Genomic DNA, 20,946 nt, shown 5'->3' with positions numbered 1-20,946 from the left:
GCTCCTCAACTCTCATTTAATCTGTAAAGCCTTCTTGGCCTCTGCCTCTTTGCCCCTTCTGCTTCCGTCCCCTTTTGAAGATACTACCGATGTCTTTTCAGTATCTGCAATCTAATAAGTGCCCAATAAGTGTGCTCAAACATCCCTTCTCTGCTGAAGCATCTTCATAATCCACCAATATCCCTATCTTCTCTATGCCTCCTCTCCTTCTTTCCCAGCCACGTCCTCAGTATTCCCATCATTCCCAAGTGAAATTTACTTTTCTACACTCTTCAGATGTCACTACGTCCCAAAGGATGACACAGGGAAAAATATACCTTTTTAGCCTGCAACCCCATTGCAAAAACAGGGAAATGTTCACATGTAATGATTCTTCTGTGTAAAACCTTTTAGTAGCTTCCCCTAACCCTTGATATGAAATCTCAAAGCCTCACGACAGCTGGACAAGTCCTCTGCCTACCACTCCACCCCCATTTCATGTCACTTGTCCCCTTGCTCCCAGAAACTTGGCCACACGGACTTCTCCATCCTCAGCTGCATCAAGCTCCCTAGTAACTTGAGGTCTCTGCCCACATTGTTCCCTCTTCTTGAAACCCTATCCCACCCCCATAGTCCCTTTACCTGGATGAGACATATTCTGAAATGTGACTGAGGCCACTCTGTTATTCAAACTCATTGGCACTACTGACTCGCACTAATTACTAAACCTCAGGGAGCCTGGATCCTTGGCCCAGGAAAAAGCACCATGACCTTTATGTGTCCTTCTACCTCTCTCCAAGTCTCAATTTCTCTGCTTATTAAATGGGGATATAATACTTATCAAATCTATAAAACTGTGTCATTAAAACAATCAATGTGATCGGAAAAGCTTTATAAATAGGAAACATACAATCTTAAAGGCTTAAGTTACAAAATACCTTTTGGAAGGTAATTCTTCACAATATCAAGAGCCATAAAACTGTTCATACCATTTGACCGAGGCATCCCACTCCCAGAACATATCCTATGACAGGGGTTTCCACCTTTTTTTTCTATCAGTCCACCCAGAATGCTCCCGTGGATAGCACATTCCTAGATTACAGGCCGAAGCTTGTTTGAGGTAGGATGTAGATTATGTATAATTCTCATTTCTTTGCCACTCAAAAAGACCCATCCCAGGAAAGGGTGTTACTCTAGGAGTCATTTGAAGGAAGTAAAAAATTCACCAAATGCAGCGAATCACTTATTAATAGATTGTTTGCAAGTTTTGCAACCCATCAAGACCCAGCGGTGTCTTGGCATTCAAGTTAAAAACTGCCATCCTTATGAAATAAAAGAATTTTAAACATGCATATACATAGGAGTTGGCGAATAACGATAGTAACATCATTGCCTCCTCACAAAGTTCCTGTGAGGTGGACAGAAGGGACTTACACTTTCTGGTCTCCACGTGGAGCCATGGTTTTGTAACCATGCAAAATAAGTGGAGAGCCAGTAGGGCATGATGGATAGATCACTGCTTGGGGGTCATTTGGCCTAACCCGCTAACATTTTCCGGCTGTGATTCCTTGAGCGTGTCATTTCAACTCCCTTGGTCTGCCTTTACTCAAACTGACCCCAGAGTTGTTGAGTGGTTCAGATGGAATACTGGACATTCAGTGTACTGGGAGATGTACAAGGGTGACCTGTCTCAGCATACTGACTGTCCCTGAGCTGGAACCAATAATAATGCTTCAGGTCCAAAAAGTGGGCGGGCTCCCCTTTATCCCTAGAGAAAGCAACTCTCCAGGATTCTCAGCTGGTCTTCATATTGGCATACCTAAGACAAGGATAAATCATGATCATGACAAGGCAAAATAAATATTTATTAGAAATCGTAAAAGCATTTCTTCATTGGCACTAAAATGTTCTCTATGACTTCTTAATTTAACACAGAGTTACACACATAACACTAAAATCAAGTATGTGAATTAAAATTTACAAGGATCAGGCACATTCAGTGAGAACAAGGTGACAATCCTATGTTTGGGACCAAGATCACAGTATAAACATGTAAATCAATGCAAAAATCAAGTATGGCTTACAGGCCCGGATGAAGGCCCATCGACCTGGGCCCCGCCCAGAGCAAAAGGCCACAGTTCACCAGGCTTTGAGGAAGGAAAGGAACTTCAATAATACTGGGCTCTCTCAGGCAGGGGCCTTCTAAGAGCTTAATTACTTCACAGTACAACCTCATACCTTCTGCTACAACCCAGAGAGGAAGGTAAGCACCATTTTCATTCCAAACAGATATGTCACGTGATGTCTAGAATAATAGATTCCTCCTGAGGCAGTTTAGCTCAAGGAAAATTTCTAGCCAAAACCATTATCCAAGCATGGGAGATTCCATGCCTGGAAAATGCCTACCCCTTAAACTACTGAAATGTAAATCATGAAGTTTTAAGATGTCCTTATATGCCCATGGATTCAATGTGGCACGGTGTGTTTGTGTGTGTGTGTGTGTGTGTGTGTGTGTGTGGTTTGGACACACCTATGTGCACACTTGAGTTTTAAATCTGTCATAGGGATCATTGGGACAATGCAGACTGCCGTCATGAATCATCTGAGCAAAAAGCCCTAGCCCTCCCTGACATAACATATGTGGCAACCACAAAGGCAGACTCAAGTTTGCTGAATAACTGTGCTAAAAAAAAAAAAAAAAAAAAAAAAAAACGGAGCTGGGAGAGACCAGGAGTCAGAAACTCCAGCTCCAACAGCTCTGGTATGACTTCCTGCCTGGCTTTAAACAAATCCACTTTCCTTTCCGGGGTGTAGTTTCCAGGTGTAAAATAGGGGAAATGATCTTTTTAAATCAATGATCTCTGACTCATTGCTTCCTTTTGCTTTGGTAAACCTACCGAGGCTCAGATGATCTAGGCTGAAAGCTTTTTAAGGGATGAATATCCAGGACAGAAAATGGTCCTGCCAACAAATTCCATTCAGACCCACAGAAAACAGCTCTCCATATGTGTGAGAAGACCAAGATCCCATTACTGATTTCCATTTGCCTCACTTCCCAGGTTTTGTTCAAGTGGGAATGGAGAGCCATGTGGCTCTGTCCATTCATATCCAAACAAAAACAATTTTGGAATGACCAGACCATGCCACCATGGATCCAAATGGCTGTACTTCAGATCAGGGCATCTGTTCTGGATGTATGCAAGTAGGGAACTCCAGATATAGGATGCTGATCTCCAGGCTAAAAGGACCTCGAAGTCCATCTGACCGTGATCTTTAACAACATCTCTAAAAAGTTCTGCGTAAACATCTCAAATACCTGGAGTAGGTGCTGGATGAATGGAACCAAAATCTTTGTCCTTGAAATTTCCAACCTTTGGCACTGGTTCTGCCCATCTGGAACACACGTGCTCCACCTACGTCCGTGACAACCCTCCTCCCCCAGTCTCCCCTTTCCAGAGGACATGTCAAGTGCCTGCTACCCCTGCCCACACAGGAACTTGACCCGAGCACAGCTTAGAGCCCTGGTTGGCATCTGCTGGGAATACAGGGGCTGCCGCAGACTTTGCAGGTCTCAGGCTCGCCCTCGACCTCCTCTCTCAGCCCTGGCCTATCAGGGACACAAAGGCCAAGTGTCCACTCACCCAGGGTAGTTGCCACGCAGAGCAGCCCCAAGTGGAGAAACGTACCCAGAGTGGACTGCTCGGCCTGCACTCCTCGGTTTACCTCAGCTCAGATCCACTAGCCAACTGCTAAGTTGTCTAAAAGCCAAATTTATTTTTATGCCCTTTAAAATTAAAAATTCACGATGAATATCATTGTAAGTCCACCCTCCAAGATTCCCACATGAATCCTTTTACCAGACACATAAGGCAAAGTAGATTTTCTGGCTGTCTAGGCTCCAGTGATCGGGAACAAGTCTTCTGTCTCCACTGCACCTCTGCCCCAGACTGACTGTGTGTAATTTCTGGGGGAGGAAATTGGAGGACGAGGCTCTAAATACAAGCCCTGTGCCTTGGCAAACACTCCTTTCTCACACTCCTTCTCCTCAGCTTCAAAATTCACAGTTAACAAAAATATTAAATGCCAGAGCATTTCAGGTATTTTGTTAAATTCCTCCAACGAGAAATACTGTTGTATAATAGTAACCTCTGAGATTTAAGACCGTATAAACAGAACAGCTGCTATTTCTGTTTCAGATGAAGCCACGATCCCAGCTGGGAGGCATGCGTGACTGCAGGGCCAGGACAAGGACAAGGGCCAACTCTTCCCCCAGGTCGCAGCAGCCCACACGGGCCCTGCCTGGCATGTCTCATGTGGACTTTTGTGTGTGTGAAGAAAAGCCTTTTGTCCCTGCTCTGGCCACCCTGAGGCCAAGTATATAATACTTATATCTGCCCCAAATCCCAAAATCTATTTTAAAACCACATACTTCATCTGAAGTAATTTTCAAAACTGAAATGTCTTTTCTCTGTTGAAAATAAAAACCCTGTGTTAATTACTAAAAGTGTCTCTCAGTGTGAGACAGTTCGAGCCTTGACGTGCCAAGGCTCTCATTCCAAGAGTAGTTTCCTGTTCCCTGAAGGGTCCAAAAAGGCGTTTCCAGAGCTCAGTCCCCTCCTCCCCCAGGATGTCCCACTGAGTTCAGTCCCCTGTTTGTGCTGGGATGGGATCAAGAATCCCTTCAATTCTGGAGCCCAGTCACAGTAAGGGAGCCAGTGGAATGTGTGGGCCGGGATTGGGGCCGGGGGAGGGGGGGGGGGCGGGGGGGCGTCAAGGAGATGTTGGCAGGAAGGAAGTTCTGCTCCTCAGGCCTCTGTCCCTTCCCTGCCATGCTTCTCTCCCAGCCAAGATGACCTCCAGTTGGTGAGCCCAGAGACTTCACCCTGGATTTCAGGGACTCCCAGGCTCAGGACTGCCCACCATGGATTTACACAAACTCTTTGCTGAGTAAAAAAGAAATCCAGGGTGTTTCCCACTCAGACTGACAGCAGCCTCTCTCAGTTCAGTCAGCCGCTCAGCGTGAGGGTGCTTTCTGCTTGTAGGCACACAGAGCCAGGCTCCTCCACTCTGCAAAGCCCTCAGCACCAAGTCCAGGGCCAGCCAGCAGCCTCAGACAGCCCACGCCCACACCAGCTCTGCATTCTGCTCCTACACCGAAGTTTCCGGAAATTCATCTATTTCATCAAAGGCGTTCAGGGTGGTTTTGCTGTTGCTCCTGGAAGAATCTTGGATTTTGTTGAAATCTGCTTTCAAAAGAACCCCAAAATCCCTATTTTAGAAAGGCAGTGCTCTGTAACATGGGCTTCCATGTCCCAATGCACCACCTAATTCTTTTTTCACCATCTGATTTTTAAAAGTTATTCCAGGTAGGGTTATAAAATGTCACAGCTGAGGGGCATCTGGGTGGCTCAGTCAGTTAAGCATTTGACTTCAGCTCAGGTCATGATCTCGTGGTTTGTGAGTTTGAGCCCCACATCGGGCTCTGTGCTGACAGCTTGGAGCCTGGAGCCTGCTTCAGATTCTGTCTCCCTCTCTCTCTGCCCCTCCCCCACTCTCACTCTGTCTCTCTCAAAAATAAATAAACATTAAAAAAAATTTACTGTCACAGCTGAAGGGGACCTGAGAACCAATTTGCTTCAACCCTCCCATTTTGCAGATGGGGAAAATTGGGGCCCTCACACATGATTTGCCTAAGATCACATGGTCAGACAGGTGTGGTGGCCACACTTTCTGACAGCAACAGTACCTGTCCGTCTTACAGGCCCTGGATCTTCATTGAGGAAGGAGACATGCGTTTTCCATTCAGTCCACTTCACCTCATTGATCCTGCAAGTGTGATAGTCATCCTATTTCTCAACTGCACCTCATTAGATGCAAACAAATAGCATGGCTTTTGCGGTGTCCTAGACGGCCCTCCTCTGTCCACCCCAGGGATCTGGGACTCCTACCTCACATGGTCATGTCAGCATTTTTAGGGTTTGAAATCTACCCAAGTCCCCATTTTCCCAGGCCTCAAGGGATTGGTCTCCTCCCAGTGTGTGGGGCCCCAAAACTCAGAGAGGTGTCAAGGGGACATCTTTAGACAGCTACAGCTGCTCCTTACTGGTCTATGGGGAAGGAGAGGAGGAGGGCCCAGACTGAGATACGACAGTGTGAGGAGTAAACTTGTGGAAGTTTAGAAGTTTAGGGTTAAACTAGGGTTAAGGTCTCACTAGGTGAAGGTGGTTAGGGTTCAAACCCCAATAAGAGTGGGCAGAGTCTAAGGTGCTAGATTATAAATGGAGGCAGTGGTTTGGCTGAAGTTCACATTCAGAGAACATCTCTAGAATGAGGGTGTCAAAATGAGAGACACTTGTTAGGCTAAGGATGACAGCCAGAAACGGTGGTTTCCGCGGTGTGGGATTCTCAGTCAGAGAAGCTGTTTCCAGTAAAGCGATACACAGAGGGCAGTGTGTAAGGTCAGGCAGTCAGACGGGGGTAGGATCGTCAGAAAAGTTGGTCACAGCATGAACAAGCACTTTCTAAAAACCAGACAGCCTGATATCTGTCGAAAGTAGCTGTCTCACTTTCCACTTGCCAGTGACGAAATGTGCCTTGGGTCCCCTGGTGTCACATGAACCCACACAGGATAGAGAGGAGGACAAAGAGCGCCAGGCCAGCAAATGTTTCCTAAACCACACAGTGTCAGGGAGAGGCCATGGAGGCCCCTGCAGGGGGCAGAGAGGGGAACTGCAACCAGCAGTCTCCTTTCCTCTCCCTTCGGAAGCTCGAGAAACCCCATCCCAGGGCCAGCAACCCCACGAGAGCAAACTCCCTGTTCCGAGGAGGTCAGAACCGACTGTAGCTGTGGTTTGGGAAGCAAGCGGTGGCACCGTTTCTCCAACGTTCACCGCCTCATCTCTCTCTCCCCGCCCAAAGACCACCACCACCCGGGGGCCCCTCTCCCTTTGTTACCGCAGACACAGCCGGAAATCTTCCTCCGCTACCTTACACAGCTCTCCCATCCGGAACCTGCTTCTCAGCCATTCTGGTAGCATTTTCTCAAACTCCAGAATCGTCCTGGCTCTCTGGGGGCATAAATGAGGCTAAGCACATCAGTGAGGAGCCAGCCCAGGAAGACAGCTCCACAGGGTTGTGCACAAATGCGCACGTGCACACGCACACACAAGTACACGCACACACACCACCAAACAGCCAGCTCTCCCTCCACTGGGCACTTAATGCATAGATCCTGAGGGTTCGGCTAAACCACAGATTTCAAAAATGAAAAGCCAGTAAGTTTGGGAAAAGTGTTCAAATTGCTTTAAACATAACGTAAACAATGTTTCTGGAAGTCCAGCAGCTTCCTAAGTGAAAATGTTAGGATCCTGGGATCCCACAGGGAAGAGAGGGGCAGACATCACGTAGTCCCACCTCCATGCCAGCCTTGGACTACCCCTCAGCAGTTTTCCTGTCAATAATTTGTCAAATCTATCCTGAATATAATCAATGAACCAATTAAGAAGGCCATAATAATTAGAAACTTCCTGGTCATTGCCCCCAATACCTCAGTTCTGCCTTCTGGGGCCACAGAAGGAAACTATCCTCCCACAAGTAGCTCTGCAGATATCTGAGGGAACCCTCACCTTCTTGAACTCTAGTTCCAACACCTTCTCTTGTGAGGCACAGGTTCCAGTCCTCTCTCAGGCCTGGTAACCGGTTCTGGACCATCCTGTGGGGTAGTGTCCTCAGTGTATAAGGCCCACAGTGTGTAAGAGGTGGCAGCCAGGGTCGAGGACAGCAGAATTGTCCTAGGCCCTATGCTGCTCCTCTCAATGCAATCTAAGGTCACAGTTCAACATCCACATATCACGCCATTAACTCTGAGCAGTACATGTCCATAAGCCTGGGTTTGCATCACATGTGCCGCTGTCCAGTCACACTGCCTAGACCCTCTACCCAGGGAACCTGGACTAAGACTTCCTCAAAACTGGCTGACCGCAGCGCGCTTATGCAGATTCCCAGGCCCCCACCCCAGATCCACTGGTGCAGACAGTTGGCAATACCGTGTGCTGAACTTGGTCCCCGTGAAGGCCCCCGTGCCAGGGCCTCTGCCAGGCTCACCTGTAGACGCCAGATGCGCTCACTCTCCTTGGAGACGTTCTCCACGGTCTCTCCCATCAGGGCGATGAGCATGTTGAGGAGGAGGACGAAGGTGAGGATGACGTAGGTGATGAGCAGGAACAGAAAGAGGATGGGGTACTTGGAGTTCTGTTGTATGTTCAGGTCGCCCAGGCCTATAGTGAGCTTAAAGAGTTCCAGCACCGAATCGCTGAAGCTGCCATAGGAGCTACAGTCCTTGTTGTCACTGGAACACTTCTCGATCAATGAAGCCAGGGCTGGGAGGACATAACAGGGTGTTCTCCTCTGGCTCTGTGCCTGGCTAATTACCCAACAAGCTCATGCATACTTGCACGTAGACACATGCCCCCTCTTCCTCCCCCCTCCCCCCTTCCTCCCCCCTTCCTCCCCCCTCCCTCCCCCCTCCCCCCCCCCCCCCCGCCCTCCCCCTGCCACATACACGCTGCAGCCCTACTGCCTCATTCTCTCTGGCCATTTAGATTCCACCTCCAGACTCAGCTCCTGGAAGTTTCATCAGGCTGGTTCTTTGCCCTGACCTCCTGCAGAAAGCTCTTCCTGCCCAACAAAACAGGCTCCTCTACCCTGCCATTTGGCCCTTGATCACTCACAGACTTGCAGAGTTGTGAATTATAATCCACATGTATCCCTGGTTCCCCAACCAGGGTTTGGACTCCCAACTGCCTATAGCCTGGGCCATCCTCCAAGACTGTAAGGTCCTGAGTCTCTTTCTAATGCTCTGTAGGGAGACCCCCTGGCCAAGACCTGGCTTCTTTCTTCTCTTCTCTCCAACACACCATACTAGTGGCTCATTGTTGGATGGATGGATGGATGGTCAAATTAATGAGTAAATGGATGGATGAATAAATAAACAAGTGAAGGAGGAAATAAATAAGCACATTGTGGTCCAGCAAAGATACCAGAAGATGGGAATGGCTGCCTAATTTCAAATGCCAGTGATCCCTGGGGGGCCGGTGGATGGGAGGAGGAGAACTGGCATGGGAAAATACAATGATATCTTTCTCTGCAGGAGTTGTAAATAAAATAAAAATAAAATCAGGTTGTACAAATGAAGAGATTTTAAGTGGGGCCTCCCTATCTCCAGTCCCCAGCAGACCAGAGGCTCTCATAGATATATCCGAAGTAAACTACAAGTAACACGATGCGTGGGGCCAAAGGAGGTTATCTCCATGCATTAATTTACTCCTATTTCTCAAAGACCATTGATGAGTCAAATTTCTGCAAACTTTAGTTTTCCTATTTGTAAAATGGGCCCAAAACCACCTGCCCAGCCTACCTCAGGTTGTGGGGCCACATACATGCTGGATGTGAATGTGGGTGGCATACCCCACAGTGTGGATGGACAAGAGTGACGGGTCTGCTTCTAAGCCTCAGTTACCTTATGATCAGGGATGATGACGCCCCCTTAGTCGAGATATTGGGAGAAGTAAAAAGACAATGCTTGGAAAATGCTTAGCATGGCAAGTGCTCCACTGGTAGGTGACATAAGTGTTGCTGAGGCTGCTCCTGTGCCTTATCATTTTGACATCTATAGAAGGTGCTTTACAAATGTGGGAGTTCCTATTATTTATAAATCAATTACCTACTCCAAATCCAAGTAAGAACACAATATATACAAACAAGAACTTCAGAACATCATGCAAAATGACCTATAAAGAAAGAAACATGATTCAAGGGTAAGGTTTGAGCACATATTCACTAGACCCTGATCTCCTTACTGCTTCCCCTCACCAGGCCCCTCACCCTAACCATGCCTTCCCTCAGGCTGTCCTCCCTTCCCCTAGACAAATCCCCCTGATGCTCCAAAGTTCAGCTCTAGGCCGACCTCCTCCAAGAAGCCTTCCTTCCCTTCCCTTCCCTTCCTGCTCACCTCCCTCCTCCCTCCTGGAACACAGTCTGTCTCAGTCCCTGATGATTCAGCCTGTATGGGAGCACCTTTCTTCACAGACTCACATCTGAAATCCTCACACTTCCTGGGGGCAGTGGTGTGCTGGAGCCAGCACATACGCGCTCGTAAGAGCTGACGGTTACGTTTTCATGAATTTTGTAAGCTGGTGTTTAAACACAACCATTACTAAAAATTAAATCGCATAAGCTTATAATTAAGTAAATTATGTTCAAAACAAAGATAATATTCAACACTCATCACTTAGCTATTTTACAATTACCTATGCTCTTAAGGTTATTTACATCTACAGCAGCCATACGGTGTGCGTGTACTACATAATGTGTTACTGCACATCTCTTCCCGACTCTGTGTTTGATGATGTCATACTGGTAGCTGGAAATCAGCCATGGTAGGATTTGCACCATGGAAATTGGTAAATGCTACAAATCAGAGACATTATTCTGCTGATTGTCTAGGTCTGGAATTAAGACAATGATAGAGAAAATGTTAAGGCAGATTAAGCTTCCGAATGTATCCTATCTGTAGCTGCTGTATGGTGAATTACACAATAACATTAATGAAACAGTCTTCCAGCATTTGAAAATTATCATCCAATTCAGCAAATAAGTGGCTCACATCATTGACAAACAAGGGAAGTTCCCACATAAGGCTTCATCTCACACCTTCAAGTCAAGAAAAATACCAACCAGCATTTATGCTTGCAACAATACTTTTGTCAGTTGCAACCACAGGTTGGCAACAGATGGAAGAGCTCAACAAAATCAACAAATCATTCTGCTGGATTCAACTCGCTATGTGGAATTTACAACAAAGAGCATAATTTATTTTATTATTTGTAAATGGTGTACTACTCATCCTTTACATAGTAAAATTTATAATAAACATAATGTGTGTGTATGTGTGTGCGTGTGTGTGTGTGTGTGTGTGTGTGTGTGTGTGTGTGTTTCCCAGAGAGCTGGTCGTTAAATATTTACCAGCACACCACTGCCTGGGTGTGAGCACACTTCTTCATAAAGCGTTATTCCTTCCCTGTGTCCAACAAGCCAGGTGTTTTCGGGTCTGGACACTTAAAGCCTGACCAAAGGCAAAGAGAGACGGTGGGGTTTGGGAGAAAGAGCAGAGGCTGGCCCATGAAACAAGGGCCTTTTGTTCTCCAGACCTGTCTCCCCACCTGAAAATGGACATTCTCTGAGGGCTCCCCCGCTGCAGAGCCTGCCTGTCTGCGATGCTCAAAAGCTCCAACGCACCTTCTGGATCATGACGCTGTACATGCCCATGGACTGGAATCCCCGCGTGTAGTAGAGCATGTTGGCCCAGCCCAGGGCCATGGCCAGCACAAGGCAGGCGAGGTACTCTTTGTAGGCAAACAAGTACAAGAAGACAGACAGTATCACAAGCACAGCTTGGACAAAACTGTTCAGGAGACACAGGAGACAAGGGCCTTACTTACTCCTCCTCAGCATACGGGTAGATACTCAAACCCCCAACCTCCCGCACCCTGCGGGCTAATGCCAAAGAGACAGGCGAGGCTGCCCTGGCCCCACTCAACCATGTCTAAAATCCAGCCTTGCAGGAGCCATCAGCAGATGTGAGTCAGAGCCAACAGTGGGCTGGCTGCAGCTGACAGGGACTTGTTAAAAATACAGATCCCCAGGACTCAAGGAGATTCTGGTTCAAAAGCCCTGCAGAGCAGCCCAGGCGGTTGGATGTTTTTTAAATCACCCACGTGATTCCACGTGATTTCTGAGCCCCACATAGGTCAGGAAACCACTGGGGTAGACAGGATACAGTGAATAATTGCATTTTTAACAAAAATGACAAAAACTGACCATGTCTATACTTAAAAGCCATTCATAACAAAAGTCTCCCACGACCTACTTTTTAAAATCTTTTTTGGGGTGCCTGGGTGGCTCAGTCGGTTAAGTGTCTGACTTCGGCTCAGGTCGTGATCTCACCGTTTGTGGGTTCAAGCCCTGCGTCAGGCTCTGTGCTGACAGCTCAGAGCCTGGAGCCTGCTTCGGGTTCTGTGTCTCCCTCTCTCTCTCTGACCCTCCCCTGCTCACACACACTCTCTCTCTCAAAAATAAATAAATATTAAAAATAAATAAATAAATAAAATCTTTTTAAAAGCTATAACATATGCTAAACGATAGATACGCTAAACAGAGATTGGTTGCACAACAAAATGAATATACTTAATGCTGTTGAACTGTACACTTAAAATGGTTAAGATGGTAACTTTCATGTTACGTGTATTTTACCACAATTAAAATTATTAGGGTACAATATATAACAAACACACGGGATCAAAATTACTCCTAAACATCGCTAACCATCAGCTATGCAGACATCTGGATAAAAAGCTCTCTTGCTTATAACATCACAGTCTCCACGGTTATAAAATATCTAAGTAGCTAAATTAGGACACAGGCAACCTTGTTTTTCTCATGCAGTGAAAAGCAAATGTTTGGGTGATCGATACATTTTGGACTAAAGTGAGGAAGCGTGTATACACCCTCCTCATCACTGTCAAAGCACCTAGGAAGCAGAAGAGAAGGACAGTGCATCGGTGCCTTTTGTCTGCACTAAAGCCAGTGGCTGTATAAATGAATTCTTCTCTGGAATTATCTTATTTTCTCAAAGGGAAAAAGACTCCCATGTGGCTCACATCATGGGGCAGTCCTGCACCTGGCCTACCACTCACTGAAGTATCTGGGCACCCCACCTGCCCGCAGGGATGAAGAATTCCGCTCGTGCCTCTAGAAGGCAGGTACACAGGTAACAAAACACCTAGGTGTTTGGAAACATTGGGCCAAGATTCAAGGTCCTGTAGAGACCCAGCTTCCCAAATGCTCAAAAGAGGGGACCTTCAGAGCTATAGAGCCAAACATTCTTCGTCCCATGCTGCAAATCCTGCTCCATTCACAGGCAGCAATGCCGAATCAGCCTCTGTTCATTTAGAGACAAGGGTCACGTAAGCCTCTGATGTCATCTGCACGTGACCTCGTTCAGAAAGGCTGCTGGGCTGGGTTTTCTGGCTAGGGCCCTAAGATGGTCAGCCCTCCTCTAGCATAAGATGAAGATGACTGGGAGGCTGGGGTTAAGGCTCTTCATGACTCACTTCCATGCTTTGGGCTTTGGTTTTTCATACTACAGATGAGACGCTATGATTTCTCCAGTGCTTTCCAGCCCTGATCTGCCAGAGTCCGAGATGGTAACCTTGGACCCCCACACAACTAGAAGGAACTGGCCCAGACCATCCATCCCTTCATAAAGAAGTAAACAACACTACTAAGCCTCTTCCTGCCTTCTCTGCCCCATCTGCTGCCCAGGGCTCTATGTCAGGGTGAAGTCAGTCATCACTGCAGCCTGATGGTGGGCACTGTGGTAGGGTCTTCTGGTCCTCTCCATGGGCATCCATGGGCCTCTCTTACTAGAGGGGAGAGAGGAGGTCCCTGGCCACGAACCTATGGCAGGATGACTGAGACATGGTGACGTGGGAAGATGGTCATTCCAGAGGACACAGCACCCACGACACAGGACTTGAGCCCTGCCTGTGCGGTGCTGACCAATGGGATAGACCTACTTACAAGACAAAGTGAAACCAGGCATCAGAGAGAATGGACTGCAGATCTGAGGGTCTCAGCAGGAAGATCGCCATGCCCTGAGGCCAAAAAGGAAAGAAACGCTGCACCCTCTTCATGCCTCTCACTGGAGGATCTGAGGAAGGCAGTGTCTCCCCAGGACTGAGGCTCAGTGAGGGGGAGGGTGTGAAGGCCAAGCTGGAGCCCAAGTGAGGGATACGGAAGGGGATCTGTGCTGGCACGCAGAGGCAGCCCCTGGGTAAGCATGGCTGCACCCCCAAACTTCTCACACCTCTCACTACCCCCTTATCCCCACCCAGACTCTGCAAAGCAGAACAGCCACACAGCTCCCTGCCATTCTGCAAATGTGGCCCAGCTTCTAAAATCAACAACACAAGAAACAACGGGTACTGGCGAGGATGTGGACAAAAAGGAACCCTTGTGCACGGTTGGTGGAAATACAAGCTGGTGCAGCCACTGTGGAAGACAGCATGGAGGCTCCTCAAAAAGTTAAAAATAGAACTATCCTGCAATCCAGTAATTGCGCTACTGGGTATTTACCCAAAAAATACAAAAACGCTAATTCAAAGGGATACATGTACCTCAAAGTTTACTGCAGGATTATTTACAATCACCAAACTATGGAAGCAGCCCAAGTGTCCCATGATAGGTGAATGGATAAAGAAAATGCAAGCTATATAGCTATATATCACGATATATATATATATATATATATATATATATATATATATATAATGGAATATTATTCAGCCATAAAAAAGAATGAAATCTTGCCATTTGAAATGACATGGATGGAGCTAGAGAGTATAAGACTAAGCAAAAGAAGTCAGTCAGAGAAAGACAAATACCATACGATTTCACTCACATGTGGAATTTAAGAAACAAAACAAACAAGCAAGGAGAAAAAAAAAGAGACACACAAAGAGACAAACCAAGAAACAGACTCTTAACTACAGAGAACATACTGATGGTTACTAGAGGGGAGGTGAGTGGGAGAATGGGTGAAATAGGTGATGAAGGTTAAGGAGTATACTTATAATGATGAGCACGAGTAATGTACAGAATTGTTGAATCGCTATATTGTACACCTAAAACTAATAGAACACTATGTTAACTGCACTGAAATCAAAATTAAAAATTTAATTAAAAAAAAAAGACAAAAAAATTATACGGCCTTGCTTTGCCGCCTCTGAGCCTTTTTTTTATGCTGTTCCCCATGCCCACCCTGTAATAGCCTCCTCCCCAGTGTCCTCATGCCCAATCCCACCCTCGCACACTAAAGGCCATCTCTGCTTTCAAGCCTTCCCTCCCTCTCCTATCCCCAGATAAAAGTCATCTCTTTTCCTCTGAGCACTTGTCTGGACCCCACACAGGGCCCTTTTCGTAGCCTATTTTAAAATGCAGATATTTATGTCTATCTGAAATCCCCTACAAGACTGTGAGCTCAAAGAGGACAAATTCCCTCCCTCCCTATCACCTCCCCCCGGGGCCCCACATACAGAAGGTGTTCAGCATGTATCTGTTGATTCACTAGTTAGATGGAAGGATTGATAAGTGATCAATTGAAAAACAGATGGAAAGATGGAAAATGGATGAAGGATAGAAGGACAGTGGGGAGAAATGCTGTGAATTCAGATGAATGACAGGGTCAGTGACAGGTGACCGAATGTGTGGATGGAGGGACAGGAAGATGGGTCACTGAGTGGCTGGGAGGGTAGATAAATGGCTGATAGATGGGCAGGGGGGTGGAGAGGTGGAAAGTAGGTAGGACAGACCTGCTGATCTATTTATTCTCATTTTGTAACTAAGAAATCCAAAGCTTAGAAAGGAAACGTCTCCCCAAAGCCGCTCAGTAGTAAGGCAGAGCAGGCTGGATCAAAGGCAGGCCTGCTGTCACTCTGCCTGCCTTTCAGGCAAGTCCAAACGGGCTCTGCGGCCCACTCACCTCTTTCACAGAAATGCACGTGGCCCAGATGAGCACGAACATCCTTCCCAAGAGCTGCAGCCACCCCATCTTGTGCGTCAGGGCCAAGGGGTGTGGGAGGGCCTGGGAGGAAGGGAAGGAATGGATGGGTGCAGGATGGGGAATGAGGAAGGCAGGGGTCATGCCAACTCTGGAGGGACCATGCACATACACATGCCAAACCCTCAAGTTGAGCCAGAGGCCAGCACGAAGCCTGATCTCTGTAGGGTGTGAGAGAAAGAAGGGCAGCTCCCTACCCCTGCCCCACTCACAGTGGGAGCCCAGAACTCTACAGTGAGGACACAATCCAGTCCATGTTAACAGCCCCTCACACCTCATGGCATTCGTTCGTTTCAGAACCCATCCGTATCCCGATACTCACAGGACACTCACAGCTGAAACTCTGTGCCCTGTGTAATGAATGGGAAACTGAGCCCCAGAGTGATGGGAAAGCTTGTTCAAAGTGACCTCCCCCTCCTCCCATTTCCTGTGGCCCTCACAGCAGAAACACCCAATCAGCTCTAGATTGAGATGGAGCCTGGGCAGGGTCTGGGTCTCCCAGCCCTCCAGATCTCCCCACAATAGCTAAGCACTGGAGACATATTCAGTTTCCCAGAAACTGTGAAGGATGACACTTGGGGAATGCCATGCAAATGTCTTGGTCATTCTGGGCCTCAGTTTCCCCATCTGCACGTGGGACTGCTCCCAGGTCCTGAAGCTCTGACCATCGCACCACCCTCCCTCCAGGCGCACACGTACCTCCTCCTCCCGGGGGCGGTAGTAGGAAACAAGAGTCAAGGTGATGTTGTAGAAGAAATAGAAGCAGAAGGACAAGAAGAACATGTACTTGGCAAACTTCTTCCACTTCATATGCAGCAGCGTGTGCAGGGGCTCCAGGGTCAGCATCTCATGCCGGTTCTGGGGGTGGAACACCACTACCATTTTCAAAGGGCCTTCATGCCAGAGGGAGCTCTGAGTCAGCACCACCCCTGGCAGAAGGGCCAGTCATTGTGACCCATGACTGGTTGATCTGGGAATGCTGGGAAGGTAATTTCCGACTCTGTAGGCTCCTTCCCAGCGCCCCCAGGCAGCAGCCGAACCCCACAGGAGCCAGGCTTCCAGCAGGAGAACCTGCTGCTCAGTGGGGAGCGAGGGCTGCGAGGGGGAAGGGCCATGACTGGGGTTAAGGCCCCAACTTGGCCCCCTTCACTGTGCGACCTTAGGAAAATCCCTGACCCTCCCAGGGCCTCAGCTTCCTCATCCACAAAGTTGATAGCAATCAAACTGCCCTACCTGTCAGGCTGCCCTGAGGATTCCAGGGAGACCCCAGGCAAAGCAGGCTCTGGGAAGCATGACTTTTGGTAACACATGGAGGATGAAGATCCAGCCTGCTGCCTCACTTCCCCCAAAAGCCAAAAACCTCTCACTGCTGATCCTCTCTCTTCCCCTCCAGCTTTACAGATCTCCCCCCTCTTGCCTACTCCAGGAAGTCCTCCCTGATTGCTCCAGCTATGCCTTCCCAGAGGGTAAGGGGGTTTTTAGAACCATTAGGGAAGAGGGGGAAAAACAGGATAGATAAGATCAACACCAGTCATCCCACCCTCGCACCCCCACTCTCACACTGCCCAGGCCAGGATTCTGGGCCCAGGAGACCCCCACCACAAAAGTTTACAGCCCAAGGTCAGCTGGGAACAGGCAAATACAGCACCTGCCCTACTCCTCCCCTTTCTGTGTCAACTCTGCCTACTAAGGCAAAAGACTACAGACATGTCCAGCTAGTAGCATGGGTCTTCCCAGTGCCCCCTGAGCCCCCAGCCAGAGGCCAGCCTCCCACCCCTACTCTTCCCCAGCCCTCCCAGGAGACCCACATCAATGTTGGTGTTGTAGACAATGATTTCCAGCACTGAGTTGTCTGTTGTAGTGTCCACGTTGGTGAGGTCATAGAGGGAGGATGACACAGGCCCGTACGCCCAGTCAGTAAACTTCCTGGACAGGCTCCGGAGTGGCTTCTCCTTGATCTCACGGCTGAGGATGTACTTCAAGATCTGGGAACAGGAAGAGAAACAGCTGTAGAGGAGGGCTGGGAAGATGCTCCCACCTGGATGGATTGAATCCTGCCCGTGCGTCTGCCACCAAGACCCCTGGGCTCAGCTTTATCTGTGGAATGGGTATGAAACTTGCTGCTCAGTCTGCTTCCAGGGACTGTGAATACCAGGGACGAAAGGTGTGGAGGCCCTTTGCATGATGCAGAAAGCTGCACAATCAGCTCGTAAATCCTTGTACCAGTTGGGGACCCCATTTAGTGAAGAATCTGGGAATCGACAATTCTGAGAACTAATTTCTGTTTGATCTGGATGTGAGAAGATACTAGAAGTTTTTCTGGCTTCCCTATCCCTCAGTCAAGACCATGTCCATTGAGGCTCACTCGCCTACTGACTGTGGGCCAGACAAGGGGTGATACAAGAGTGCCAGCCTGGCAGAGAGGCCTCGGAAACCCACTCTCCAGGTAGTGATCCTCAAACCCCACTGCATGGTAGAGTCATGAGGAACACTCAACAATCCCTTCCCACCAGCTAATTCGGTACGAATCTCTGGAGGGGGGATGCAGAGATCTGTGTTTTGTAAAGCTCCATGGGCAGGTCCAAAGCGCAGGCAAAGTGGAGAGCCACTGCTCTCCAGCTCACTGCTTCCCAAGACAGGGGCCAGGGCTTCCTGGGGCACCAACCCAAGGCCCAGGAAGAGGGTCCTGCTGGGGAGAACAGCATCAGAGCCGTGATCTCACATATTCCCATGTCATCTCATATGGGAGCCTTGTCCCCACAGCCCAGACAGAGAGCTCCCAGGGACAGGCAGGTCTTCCCATCCTGAGCCCCCAGCCTCGAAAAGCCTCAAGGAACAGGGTATGTCTTAAGTGTCTCTGCACCCTCCACTCCTAGCATGGTGGCCACCTTGGGCATTGTCCAGAAAAGTTTTCCAAAGAACACTGAATGAAGAAGAGAAGGGACCAGGAATGAGGGGACCCCAACCCCAGGACTGGCCACAGGGGAGCACATTGTCCTTTAGAGAATCAAGGGGACATGGGGCCATGCTCCATGCGGACACAGCACTTGCCTCAGAGGCTGGCAGGGAGGGGGCCTCAGAGGAAGCTCCACTTGCAGGCCTAATCTGAATCTCCTCAAAGCCTCCCACAAACTGTGTCCCAGCTATGGGTAGGAGACAGTGGGGAGGGTGGGGACGCACACAATTCCTCCTCTGTCGAAGCCAATCTCCAACACCTCCTTCCCCCACAAGAGAATGAAAAGGTCCCTTGTGAGCCCCAGGCCTGACCACTGGGTCTAGACCCAAGGCCCTCGGGGCACCCACCTCCCTTGTCAGCTGCCCCGAGGCTGGCACAGCTGTGATTGTTCAACAGCCCCTGCACCCACCCAGTCCTCCCACAGCCTCCCGGGAGCCTCAGTCCCCTCCCAAGGATCAGACACCATGGAGGCTGAGGAGCAAGCTTCTCTGAGCCTTGCCCCCCACCAGAATCCTGACCTTGATCTCAGACCAGGTTGTGACTCCAGCCAGCCACAGAGATGGGAGCCCACCCCAGCCCGAGTCTTCACCAAGGCTAAGCCTTGAGTTCCTCAGCCACACCACCAGGGCACAAAGGGCCGCAAGCAGTCACACTCTCTGCCGGGTACTCGGCTCAGAGGTTCAACATGAGAGACTGAGGTCTCTCTAGATCCAGAGCAGCCATTCTGGGACTCCTGTCCTCATGAGAGGCTGAAGGCCCAGAGGGTCAGGCCCAGCCTCCGCTTGGGTGCCTCGCCACCTGGGAATCCTCAGCCACAAAGCACATGAGGTATTGTGTCACTGTGGTCTTAAAGCTCCCTCACTCTGACCCCAGACAAAGGGTTCCAGAGCAGGGGATAGAAACAGAGTGTTAGGGACTGAAGTCCAGACCGGGGGCCCCACACGCTGCACCTCAGTGGTCCTGTGTGGTCACTCACTCAGAACAAACCCAACTCAGGCCAAAATGCACGTCAAGACCTAAGGCCAAGATCTTCCCCAGGCCAAGGTGTAATCTGTGGAGTCCCCAGAAAGGCCCCATGAGCTGGCAGAGTGGCAGTGAGCCTCCCCGCTCTCCTTCCTGCTCCCTCAGCAGGCCCCACCTCGGCCTTGCCCATCTTGGCAGCCAGCTGCAGCGGCGTGAGGCCATCATTGTTGCACATGGTCTCCAGCTCCCAGGTGCCACTCCTCAGCAGGATCATGTCATACATGCGCTTCACAAAGTCATTCTGCGTCTTGAAGTCCTCAGCCACTGTCACCAGCGCGTGTAGGATGTTATTTCCCCGCGAGTCCTGCGAGGTGATGTCTGTCTGCTCGTTCTCCATCAGCAACTGCACAATCTCGGGCTGGTTGGTACATGCTGCCAGGGCCAGCGGTGTCTCGCCTGGAGGGTGGTAGGGGGAGCGCCAGAGCTCAGTTCCCTCTTAGACCAGAAGAGTGTTCCCCAACCCTACGACTGAAGCCCATATCCTTAGCAGGACTGATCCCTCAGATTCCCTGTGACCTCTCCCCACACCCGCCCTGTATGGGGGAGGCTAAAGCTACATCACTTCTATAACCTAACTGGTCTCTCTTCTACCACTCTGGCCCTCCAACACTACCTTCAGCCTTCAGTACAGCAGCCAGATTGACCCTAGTAACACATGAGACTCACCTCACCCAAAATAAAAGCTCAGGTTAGAACAATAGCCCACAAGGCCCTACATGTTCTGACATCATCTTCTCTCTTACCCTCATAATTCCCCTCCAAGCACAACGACCTTCTTCCTTTTCCTAGAACATACCAGGCATTTTCCTACCTCAGGGCCTCTGCACAGGCCATCCGCTCTGCTGGTAGTGCTGTTTCTCAGTATCTACATTGTTCATTCCCTCACCTCCTCCAAATCTTTTGTGCAAATGTCATCTTTTCAATTAATTACCCTAACCACACTATTTAAAATTGGAATCCACCTCCTTCCTGCTCTGGAACTCCCAATTCCCCTTCCCCTGCCTTACTTTTTATTTTTTCAATAGCACTTAGCATTTTCTAACATATTTTATGGTGTTCTTATTTATTATGTTTATTGTTGATGGTTTTCCTCCAGTGTAGAATGTAAGTTCCATGAGGGTAGGGATCCTTGTTTTGTTCACTGATACATTTCCGACACCTAGAACACTGCCTGGTATATATAGTAAGTGATCAATAAATGCTTGTTAAAAAAGAGAAGGCAGGTGACTCACACATGGTCACACAGCAAGCCTGGGATAGAACCAGGACCGGACAACAGGTCTCCTGCTGTTTTCTTTCCAATCTCCCTCCT

The 20,946-nt window shown here is 48.9% G+C and overlaps 1 protein-coding gene across 7 annotated transcripts in view; it reads right to left on the bottom strand.

Moving 5' to 3' along the window:
- Positions 1-856: 856 nt before the first annotated feature.
- TRPV3 (transient receptor potential cation channel subfamily V member 3) overlaps positions 857-20,946 on the bottom strand; it is a 37,568-nt gene continuing 17,478 nt past the window's right edge. Inside the window, exons 8-18 of one of the 7 annotated variants that reach the window (XM_019817325.3) lie at positions 19,750-20,030; positions 17,464-17,640; positions 16,355-16,513; positions 15,578-15,679; positions 13,618-13,691; positions 11,275-11,440; positions 9,701-9,767; positions 8,083-8,357; positions 6,934-7,064; positions 5,726-5,805; positions 857-1,798 (exon numbers count right to left, since the gene is read on the bottom strand). In XM_019817325.3, the coding sequence (XP_019672884.1) occupies positions 1,785-1,798; positions 5,726-5,805; positions 6,934-7,064; positions 8,083-8,357; positions 9,701-9,767; positions 11,275-11,440; positions 13,618-13,691; positions 15,578-15,679; positions 16,355-16,513; positions 17,464-17,640; positions 19,750-20,030 (1,526 nt within the window). In that variant the 3' untranslated portion in view covers positions 857-1,784. Of the gene's footprint in view, positions 1,799-1,823; positions 5,223-5,725; positions 5,806-6,933; positions 7,065-8,082; positions 8,358-9,700; positions 9,768-10,129; positions 11,441-13,617; positions 13,692-15,577; positions 15,680-16,354; positions 16,514-17,463; positions 17,641-19,749; positions 20,031-20,946 lie in introns of those variants that run through there. The other 6 variants (XR_002738291.2, XM_019817324.3, XM_006939955.4 and 3 more) reach the window with 6 other exon arrangements.

Source organism: Felis catus, chromosome E1 (assembly GCF_018350175.1).
Source record: "Felis catus isolate Fca126 chromosome E1, F.catus_Fca126_mat1.0, whole genome shotgun sequence".
NCBI lineage: Eukaryota > Metazoa > Chordata > Mammalia > Carnivora > Felidae > Felis > Felis catus.
This window is presented reverse-complemented; position numbering and strand designations above follow the sequence as displayed.